General features: G+C 30.9%; 1 protein-coding gene across 1 annotated transcript in view; it reads right to left on the bottom strand.

The window, feature by feature from the left end:
- Positions 1-11,773, bottom strand: part of LOC111615949 (multidrug resistance-associated protein 4-like) — a gene marked incomplete at its 3' end in the record, with an annotated part of 34,803 nt that overhangs the window by 17,691 nt on the left and 5,339 nt on the right. Inside the window, exons 7-8 of the mRNA XM_023357384.1 lie at positions 10,893-11,068; positions 4,386-4,666 (exon numbers count right to left, since the gene is read on the bottom strand). Of these exons, the coding sequence (XP_023213152.1) occupies positions 4,386-4,666; positions 10,893-11,068 (457 nt within the window). The remainder of the gene's footprint in view (positions 1-4,385; positions 4,667-10,892; positions 11,069-11,773) is intronic.

Below are 11,773 nucleotides of genomic sequence, written 5' to 3'. Positions count from 1 at the left end.
AACTAAAGTGCGATGAGTGATATTTACTTTCAGCAAGGCTCCGCTGTTCAATGATGCGCAAACACAATACATAGATATTACATGAACTAACAAGTAGAGACTTGTAAAACATAGGTAATAATATGCAGCAAGAAATCTCAAAATTTCTCTCTTAGTTGAATCTTCAAGATGCAACTTTTCGTATAATAAATAAAAGAAAGAAAACCTGACATGGTAAATTATTATTGAAATGCGAGATTTCCCGGGAAAATAAAATTTCCCGGGATTTTTCTCGTAGGGAATAAACTGTGAGAATCCCGGGAAAACGGGATCCTGGGATCCCGGGAAAAAAACCTCAGTTGCGTGTCGCTTCGCGTTGAATTTTCGTCGATGTTAAGCCTAACAAATACTATTATATCGTTAAAAATTATTTTTTTATTTTGTACAAACAAAATAAATATATTGAAAAATATAAAAAATAAATAAAATTATACTTTAGATGGTAATTTAGTATCAAAAACATAAAATATTTGAGTAGCCCAAGACATAGCCAAAGATTGAAGCGCCACAGCACTGGCGAAAATTTAAATTTGTCGACTGGAATTCTTTCGGATAATTGACGTTTCGGATGGTTGACTTTCGGATAATCGACGCTTTACTGTATTTGCAATTCAGGAATGTAAAAAAGTCTTTCAAAGTGTAATTATACACTGTCATAATTTTTATGTTAGAGGAATCCAATTTGCTTGTGGTCGAACTCACATTTCTTTAAGTTGTTTCAGGAAACTATAGAGACAAAACTTATATACTGATAACTCACTAACTTGTAAGTAAAGACAACAATAATGTCGAGACGACACAAAGCCAGAGGGGGTTTGAGAACAAACGATGACACTATTTCTTCATTCCATGTTTTTGTCGCTGGGAGATGAAGAAAACACATCGTTCGTCATTACATAGGGATGTGTTGCTGATGTTTTTCGAGTCGCAGAATTTGAAGGAAAAAACAAACATTGTCAGTTTATTTTTAATCAAATGCAGAATCTACGTGTTTAAGCTTATTGAATATAAGCAATATAAATTTAAAAAATAATAATTTTTTAAAATTTATATTATTTATATTCAATCAGTTTAATGTTTTCTTCCAATCTGAAAAGTTCTTAATATATCATCTTTACATAAAAAGTGTTCTTTTTATTAAATTATTAGCCTCTAATTTTATTGAAACAAAAATATTACCAAATTATGATGATAATATTGAAACTTTTAATGTATATAATCCACATAATCTATTGCTATCGAAAAAATTAATGTTGGGGTAACCACGAGAGCACTGGTCAATCATTTATGTAATATTGAGAATGAATTATTTATTTTGAAATGTCTAAAGTTTTACCAACAAGCAATGATTGAAGCGAAGCCTAATCTTAAGCCTAACAAATGAATAACACGTTAAAATGAAAAATCCAGCCTATTGAAAACGAAAAACTGACTGAAAATCTAAGCAGTAACACAAATACTATCTAAAATGACAAAAAACAGTAGGAAAAAACTCAATAGAGCCCAAGAAACACAAAAGCAGAGGCAGTGGCATTGATACAAATCAACAATATAAATCGTTCAAATCTTGTTCAAATTATTCATCTTAAAGAAAAATTCGACAATGGCCTTTGGTAGTATTCTTACGCTTGTATTATACGGGCAAGAGACATTATTTGTATCTTTTTTGTTTAGTTATGATTTTTACAGTAATGAACAACGAACTGTCGAAAATGAATATGCTTAAAAATCAGAGTTAACGTTTTATTTTGTACTTTAATAACATTATTAAATTTCTTGTTGCCAGCAAAATTAACTAAGTTATTGAAAGATTAACATGTTCTGTCGTATGACGAAGTTCAAGCTATTGATCAATTGCTATCAAGTGACATGACGTTTTACCATTACTTTTAAGAACTTTCTTAAATAATATAAGCATAGTGACTCAAAAATACAATATTTGTGTTAAATAATGTCCTATGTTACCTTTCTGGCTGTTATGTATATGTTCAACAAATAAAAGTACTGGAATCGTATATAATTTGACACTGCGCATTTGGAGACCTTTTGCTTACCACTGTGTATAGATACAAATTTTCATTACTTTCTTCTACTTCTTTGTCTTTAATCCAGTGATACTAGGTTTTCAGCTATCTTGTCTATGCACATCTTTCTGAGTTTTCCCCTAGGTCTTTTTTACTCAATTTCTTCTTTAATACTATCTTTGGTTTTGTATTTTCTTACTTTGTCTTGTTATGTCTAAATTATCTCAGTCTAATTTCTTTTTTTTTCTTCAACAAATTTACCATTGTTGTTCTTTTCCTTATTTCCTTATTCTTTATTTTGTTTCTTTTCGTCTAACTCAGCATGTAATGCATAATTGATAAAGGACTTTTTACATTTGAATGGCACATCATTTTCCAGATCAAATTAGACATTGAAGCCTCCAGCTGGCTGTATTCTTTTAATTATTTCTTTGCTTATTAGATCTTTTCATAATTCTGTTTACAAGTATCTAAAGCTATATCTATATCCGATAATAATTTTTCATTCAGTTTAATTTGTCCTCTTTGCTTCCAGGTTCTCTCTTCCTTGGTATTTTATCTGTATAAAAGACAAACTGTTTGTTTCTCTCTCTGTCCTCAGCTTTTTGTAAATCTGTATGAAATTTTTCATACTTATTTTATGGGACCCCGATGGAAATATAGACTTCCACGAAAACCTGGACACCCTCACCCTCTCTTGATTTCACACCCTTGTTAATTCCTAAACCCGATCATCTCCAAAGATTTTATACTTGATCTCTGAGATCCTGAAAATATCTTCATGCTATCCCGTGAGTGCCACACAAATATAGAATTGTCATGAAATATATTGTCTCGTGAAGTTATCAATAACAGAAAAATACTTAAAATCCATTAAGAGTACTGTTGAAACCAAGTCGAAAAACTCAGCAAAAATGTGTAAATAAAGTATTTTCGAAAGTTGTGTCATAAGAATACTGAAAGCATATTTGACATTAAAATTCAACATGTAAACAAAGTGTAAATCACACAGACAACAATTACAAAATTTTTTAACCAATTTCATTCTATTTTCATTGAGGAATATTTAATTTTAATATAATTAAACATAAAACTGAAAAAAACGAAAGAAATGCGTTAATTTTGAAGAGAAAGCTTCAAAGTTTATTTTCTGTTGTCTCGACTTTCTGCGAAATCTGACACCAATGAATAATTGTGTTTACAGCTGGGTGACCTTGTGAACAGCTGGTGTTTTTTTTCATGAAACATTCTCATAGAAGTCTCAGGAGGAGAAGGGTTTAAAGTAGGGTGAATACTAGCTGGCCGTATATTTCTAAACATTTTTAGTAAATTATGTTTTTTATTGCAATTTCCGATTCCCCAATTTAATTAAACGTATATTTAATAAAATCTATTAATCAAAACAATTAAAACACTATTAGAGGTCGTTTAGGATATTAGAAAGTAGCTTTAAACAACTTTATTGAAGTAAAATCCGTGCGCTAGAACTTTAGAACGATGAATGAAATTTGATAAAAAATCCGATAAAAAACAACTAAGCGTTAATCGTGCGTCATTATAGGATGACTAAAATCGCGATAAAATTTTTTCGCGTAAGAAAGAATTTTCTTTTAATTTGGGGACTTAAAAATAATAAGAAAATAAGTAAATGTATATTTTTTAGAGGGTCCAAAAAACCGTTTTTTATGTAACGCTGTGTAACATGGACGAGAAAAGCTCGAGCGTGGACAATAAGCAATGTCACCAGGATAATAAATCGGAAAAATACGCATTGTCACAAAAAAGATTTTCAGTATTACTTTCCCCCTTATTATTGTTGCACTTACAATAATTTGGTTGAATATTAGTGCTCCTTTCAGCAGTAAGAGTGAAAAAAGTTCGAGATACAAAGGAAAGCTCGAAGCCTTTTTCTGCGAAGATGCATATTTTTTTTTGCTGTATGATCACGGTGGCAATGCTTTATACAAAACTTTCTGTATAGTCTGCGTAATGTCTATTGTATTCACATATTGAGTGTTACCAACAAATGTCGTTACACTATTCTTATGCCACAACTTTGAAAATTTTCATTTATTTAGTTGATTTTGCTGAGCTTTACTTTTTTAGCCTAGTTTCACCAGTCATTTTTTTGTCGAATACAACACGTATTAGGCTATCAAGTTTTACATCAAATGCTATAATGTTAACCAGTAACGAATATTTGTGATACGAAAAATAAAAGTATAAGCAACACGTGTAGTTATGCAAGTTACATAATATCGAAAAATTTGTTTCCGAATTTCATTAACTTAACAATAAAATAAATAAATAGATTTTACATACCAACGGGATTGTTATCCAAAAATGATATTGGAGTTCGAATGATACAACGAAACATATTGTTATGCAGCTTGAAAGAAGCAATTGTAAAGAATCTGTATACCAATAATCCAGAAGCTAAAGTCGTTAGAAATACGGCACATATCAATCCAACGTAAACATACATGTTGAATTCTTCAGTGTGATAATAATTTTTGTATTCAATGTTGTGAAAAACACTTGTGTTAGATGTAATATTTTCGAAATTCTCTATGCTGTGGCTATAGATTCTAATATCTTGCAACCTGAAAAGTAAAAATAAAATAACAACTGCACATTGTGATAATTATATTTCTTTAACAGAATGAAATACAGTAGAGCGTCGTTTATCCTAATCAATTGGAGACTGGGGTCGTTTGGATAACTTATTTTCGAATAACCGATTATGTACGAAAAGATATACAGTAGCGCATCGATTATCCGACTTAATTGGAGACTCAGGTTGGTCGGATAACTGAATAAATCGGATAACCGAAAATAATGAAAAAATAAATTATTAGTATAGTATATTAGTATATCCCTTGTAATTAGTATATTGGTATATCGCTATTAACCAACTTCGCGTTGAATTTTCATCGATGTTTAGCCTAACAACTTTTTTTAATAATAATCATCGCTATTGTATGGTTAAAAATTATTTTTAAATTATTTTATTGCTAACAAAACAAACAATCATTAATAATTAGAAAATTAAGTCTCGTTTAAATACTGGCCTCCTTTCAATGGTCGAGCCGTTGATGCCAGCTAAAATACGCAAAAATTTAACAAAAATAATATTAAAGTAGCCAAAACATACCCAAATATCGTAATGCCACATCACTAGAGGACATTTGAAATTTGCCGACTAGAACGGTCGGTTAACCGATGTGACGGTTAATCGGGGGTCGGATAATCAATGCTCTACTGTATTAACCTATCCCATGTTGAAATTTTTCTCCGTTGCGTGTCGCTTCACGTTAAATTTTCGTCGATGTTAAGACTAATGTAAACTTTTTAAAATAATAATCGTGGCTATTGTATCGTTAAAAATTATTTTTTACTTTTTACAAAAAAAAAATAATATATTGAAAAATATAAAAACAAAAAAAATCATTCTTCAGAAGTTAATCTAGTGTCTAAAACGTTCGATTCACCACGACACACAGTCCTAAAAAAAACACCACACGAAAGTGCTAGTGCTGCCAGCTAAAACACATACGTCAACATAAAAATATTGGAGTAGCCCGAGATATAGCCAAAGATTGCAGCGCCACAGCACTAGCGAAAATTTAAATTTGCCGACTGGAATTCTTTCAGATAACTCACGTTTCGGATTACCAACTTTCAGATAAACTACGCTCTACTATACATTTAAATTACTTAAGTGCATTAAAAAAATACATATAAACGATGTTTACATCTACCGAATGCTGATGAAGTAATATATTTGCATACATACATGAAAGAGTTACAGTGAAAATTTAAGCCAGATTCCCGTCATTTATCGTAAGATGTATAACTGTAGACGACATTGCCATCACTTACCCATATGATCAATTCTATTACAGATTAATTTTGCCTAAAATTACTGAGCAATATTTCCCACACATTGACATTTCTTTCAATGTAATAAGAATCTGCTAAGGAAACAGATGTTGGAATCTATTGCTACAGTGCTTGGCATTAAAAGAAGAAATTATGTGAGATCTAGTTCCAGTTNGTCGAGTTAAATAAATATAACTAATTAATATGTACGATAAAGCTTTATAACTATTAATTATCGATTTATTTTTTTTATAGAGTGATATATGTAGAAACCTGTATAAAAGAGACATTTTTGTCTTGTTTATATTGGGTGTAATATTTAAATGACGTCATACGCTCTAGTTTATTTTTATTATTTAAAAAAATTTCTTTTTTATTGTTTTCTGTTTTTATTCCCTTGCAGAAGCAACAAGTATATCTTACATAAATCTACTGGTCAAGTTGTGGAGCGAGGTCAACTACCGTTGCCCGAAAGAGGCGAAGATCCGGGTGTCTATCCGACTACGCCCCGTCCTTCCTCCGCCCACTGTATAGTTTGGTCAGTGACACAATGCTTCTAATGATGTAGTGCTATGCTATTTTATAGCCAGTATCAGATAGTTGGCACTAAAGAGTTGCTTCCGTCTTAGTTACCAGCTCCGGTATAATGGTCAGAAAATGAGAGAGAGATATGTATGTGAGTTGTAAGATTCCTTTAAGAGAACGACAGCGGTTCAGTGACCCGCAATGTGTCCCCATAGAATAGTCAGTGGTAAACGACAGATACACTCGATTTACCAGTTTGATATTTAATGTTTATGTTTTGGCTTTCGTTAGTAGTATTTTTGAAAAATTTTCTTTTATTAGATCGTCGAGCATCGGAAATTCTTGCAGAAATTACTAATGGAACAGAATGTGTTCGTAATTAAATTTCCTTACAAAATGGCTAGGTATTTTATCGACTACTTTTGCCTCATGACAGAAAAGTCTTGTAACCGATACACAGATAACTAGACGACACAAGACTCTACGTGACTAAGGCAACTAGACAGATTTGCCGATAAAAGCACCGACTAATAATACCACAGTATCGTATTACTCATCAAGTTAAGTAGGATAGCATAAGGGATGGTAGTCATTAGACTTCATCATTTGATCCGCAAAATGATTGCAAACTCGCAAATATCGCATCAGCAAAAGCAAATAGTTTACTTTATTTTTTCCCCCTTCTTCTTCCTTCTTCTTAACCGTATCCGTCAAAGCAATCTTTCTCTCATCTGTTCTCTCTCTCTTCTCTTCCTTTTCTTTACTTTTCGGTCTCTATCTTGGAAGATGCTTAGAGAAGTTTTCTCAACCGGTTGTCCAGTATCAGTTTTAGAAGCCCGGGTAATGATCTCAACAGTCAGTGATTTATGGCAGGTACTTATCGTTGTGGTAATGTAGGCAGTACGAAGCATGTTTACATTCAAATTACTCCCCTCCTATGTCACTGTCGTATCACTGACAAATGTTCTCTGATTTGTTTTAGTCAGTTTTTGCCACGTTTCTCTGCTAATTCACCGATTTGGCTGACGTTGCAATCTCTTAGGCAACTGAAGGTAATTTGAATGGAACTGTATCAGATACCATTGTCAGTTGTGAGAGATCGAGATGCAGCTCGTTTGTGTGTTCCAAAGAAGATGCTCTAGTCTAAACTATCCCGGATAACGCTGCGTAGTGAATTTAAATTCCCCACACTACATTATCAAACCAACTAAATTAGTCAACAACAGTTTAGAGTTGCTTCGGTAGCTATTTTCGGCTTCTCTTATCGATGATTACTCCACATCACAAAATATTATTCCCAAAATTGCACTTAATATTACTGATTAAATGACTTATCGTGTTTGGCTTTTTGATGCTGATTCACGCAGCTTTCAATTTTTCAAATTTAATTCTCTATTTTAATTTATAAATATCAACTCCAGCAGATAAATTAACGCGCTTTTATTTATTTATATTTATAGATTTTTATCCTTAAAAACTTAGTCAGATATAAAGGAAAATGTACAAAGTTTTGAATTAAAAAATCTTTTAAAATTAAATTTCGTTTGTTTTTATTTACAGGATTTAAATTTAACATCTATTTTAAAAAAAAAACCAGTTATAAATTTTATTATAGATCTACTTAATAAGTCATTTTTCATTCGATTACATTTAAAATAACATCTCATAAATAGACCACAACTAGACCAGACATGATAAATTATAGAATTTAAAATAATCCATAAACCAAGCATGAACGCTTTTTAAATATTTTTAAAAAATGAAGTCATCCGGAAATATTTTGACTAAACAGAGAGCAAGAGAGAGAGAAAAGGACTTAAAATTTTGAGGAAAAATTGCTATATTTTTTTCTGTAGAAAGTACAATCTGTAAGATTACTAATTACATGTTATTATAGGGCTCGATAACGAGACAAGACGAATGTATCAAGCTAGGGGATACCCTTAGAGAAGGAAGATGCACTAGCTACTATCTTTTGCTATCGGCCTCAGGCAAATGTCACATTGGCACACACCAATTTTCCTTACACCTCCTGTGTTTGTCAGTAATGCTCATGTCTTTGACTTTTTCTCCACCTTCGAGCTAACATTGCTCTTTACAACATCATACTACGAAAGAACAGGGGGAACGAAAACATATTTTGCCCCCTGTATTTACCGACTATGTGACGGGATTAATGTACCATTATGTGAGCAGCAACTTTTCGGCAGACTAGCCAACCTATTACCTGACTCTAATAACAGGGAATGATAGGGTCAGTAATTAACGTACCATCCTTCCCGAACTCTGTTGGCGAGAAAATTACCAGCCGGCAGCCTAATGATTGTCACCTTCTAGCTTGCAGTTTTCTGTAATAGCAATCAAAGTAAGGTCGTAAATCTGGATGATCCCATCGTACATTTGTCTTCTTGCGTATCCTGGTGATATTGTATGGGCATTCTGATAAAAATACCTTGTCACAACTTAAGAAAATGATGATGTCTTGCCTCTGGTTTCCACTCTTTTAAATGATTCGTCATTGAAATAAATAGGTCGAAGCTATAAAGTAATAGACCGTCCCGATTACGTCGGGATAAATCAGCAAGGATTATTGTAATTAAACAGACTAATCATCGGCAATAAAGATATTTTTTTTTCTAAAAAAGTTTACTATTTTCGTCTTAATATAATTATTACTATATTTACATGAAAATTATCAATTAAAATCGCTTCTAAAATTTTTAATCTACGTATTAAAAAATAATATTTTTTAACGTGTCTAGTTTTAAAAATTTGTAAGCGCTAAAATTTCCCTGTGCTAAATTTAATGGCTTTTAATTGGATTTCTTTTAATAGTTTTATTAATTATAAACTAAGCTATGTGTGTTTTTTTTAATAAACAATTTTCATAATATTAGACTTTTGTGCCTATTTTAAAATTATTTTATTATCAGGTCAAAAACATTAATTTCCTTTATATGTCTACTGTCTACAAAAAATTCAAATGCATAGTTTTGTATAAGATTTTTATTTTATTATACATATTTAATATTAATTTCTATAAAACTAAACATAAGATTGTATTTGTCTTAATATATAGCAGGTTATATTTAAAAAAAAAAAAAAAACGTGGAATTTTAATAAAATTTTTGAGTTACTTAGAAGGGTACTCAAAAATCTAGAATTAATTTGTTCCTTCACCTGTTATGCAATCATTTTTAGAAAACACAATCCTTCTTAGGTAATTTTAGCATTTATAAAGTAATTTGACGGTTTTAAGACTCGAGAAAACGAACTAATTAACTCCAGTTTCATAAGATGCACCAAGTGTGACAGAAAGTGATGAAAAACTCAACTTTCATTTTCCAATGTTCGATTCGTTCAAGCTTCACTCATCAATGTCTCTTCTTCAACTTCCAAATTAGAAAGATCTACCGAAAAGAATCGACCTGAAAAAGAAAGAAAGAATAAAAGAGGTAGAAAGAAAGAATAAAAAAAAAAAAGAGTCAATTTTTAACTGTAAGGAATTTGACAATCTCTATTTAGAATCGTGTGTGGCATTTTGTATTGTGTAGAAATCCTCAGCATTTAATCGGTTGGACATTATTCAGCTTTTGTTACATCATACCATCTAACTACTTTATCCTTAATCCTATGATGCGCATCATCGGATATTCAAGATCTGACCCACAGGCAGGGGTGCTATAAGGCATGGTACGAGTAAAAGAGTCTGCTATTCTCACTTAGCTGATGTCATTTGGCTGCTGTGGGGTGATCACTGGAGTGAGAAGCTACCTGTCTGTTTTTCATCACTTTTTTTTTTTTTATATTCCTTCATACGGAATTTGTTTTTCTCGAGTTTTAATATGTCTAGAAGAGTCATTATCAACTCTTGCTTAATAAATGAAAAGCTAGCTACGTTTTACTATTTTACAAACTATCGTTAAAACTCGTGGAAAATATTAAAAGCGTAAACCTGTAACGTTCCACCTTTAAACATTTAGATATTAAATATTTCATAATAGTTTTGAAGAAAATGATATACCGTTGGGTCCACATAAAATAAAAGTTTTGTCGACGTATACGAGAATAGCAATAAATTATATTTTTCAAGCGTTTAAAAGTTGTGTTCATCCTAAAATATGTGCGTGTATATATGTATATATACGTATAAAAAATCTCTTTATTTCGATCAAAATAGATTAACCTAGTAAACAAATTTTATTTTATTTTATTTTATATATAATATTTATAAGGAAATATGTATAGGTTAGAAAAATATATTCCTTGCAAATCACAAAATTTTTCATTCATCATACATGAAACTTGTGATAATAGTAAACTGAATGTGGCTTTCATTATGTAATGATGTTTTGATTAAACATTTTATATAAAAACACAGTTCACGTATTAAAGTATACATTAATTATAATAATATCATACCATTTGATTAGCCAATAGTCGCTGGCACTTGTAAAGGATTGCGATATAATTAACATGGATAAGATAACAATCTTGAAAAAAAGTCCTGCTCCGGCATTGATGTATGATTTATAAACTGAAATTCCTGGTTTCTTAACTTTTTCATTACCACGTTGAGTTTGATTATTTTCCGTTTCCTACAATGAATAATGTTTTAAAAAATATATTAATTACTCGTTGAATTTTGCTTAAATCTAGAATAAATGTTTTAATATGTTATTTCGAACTAAAATAACCTAAAGAATAATTCTTAATATGAATATAAATTAAATGTGTTATCTTTATTTCATACAGACTAATGAAAAACACTATTCACTCTGTTAATTATTGGCTTTTTTTCTACTATAAAATGAACAATTAAGAAATAGAAGAATAAGAAATATATCTGAATAAAATGTTATCATTGACAATTGGAAAATAAAAAACAATGTAATCATAACTTGCTTTCTGTATAACTCGTAACTCCTAACATTCTTTTTGAATTTCTTCCTTACCTGAACAGAGTTGGCGGAAAGTGTTTAGTATTTTTTCTGTGTAATATTGATATAAAGTACTTCCTTCGTAAAATTAGTAATGTATTGGTTTAAGTTGCCATTTAAGGTTTAATATATATATATATATAGGGGAGACCGGGGCAACTTCGGCATGCGGGACAAGTTTGTCAAGCGCTTTTTTTTAAAAACAAATTAAAAGGAGACTTTGGTTATAGGTTAGGCAGTTGAGTTTTATTGGTGGCTTGTTGAGTGTAGTGTTTTTATTGTTCTCCAACAAGCGTAGTTGAATTATCAAGCAAATTTTCATTTTCGTTCAATTCCATATAATATTTTTTTTCCATTTATATT

This window comes from Centruroides sculpturatus, unplaced genomic scaffold (genome assembly GCF_000671375.1).
Source record: "Centruroides sculpturatus isolate CEXI.00-Female unplaced genomic scaffold, Cexi_2.0 scaffold2442, whole genome shotgun sequence".
Classification (NCBI taxonomy): Eukaryota; Metazoa; Arthropoda; class Arachnida; order Scorpiones; family Buthidae; genus Centruroides; species Centruroides sculpturatus.
Note: the sequence above shows the minus strand (reverse complement) of the source record. Positions and strands in the feature narration are given on the sequence as shown.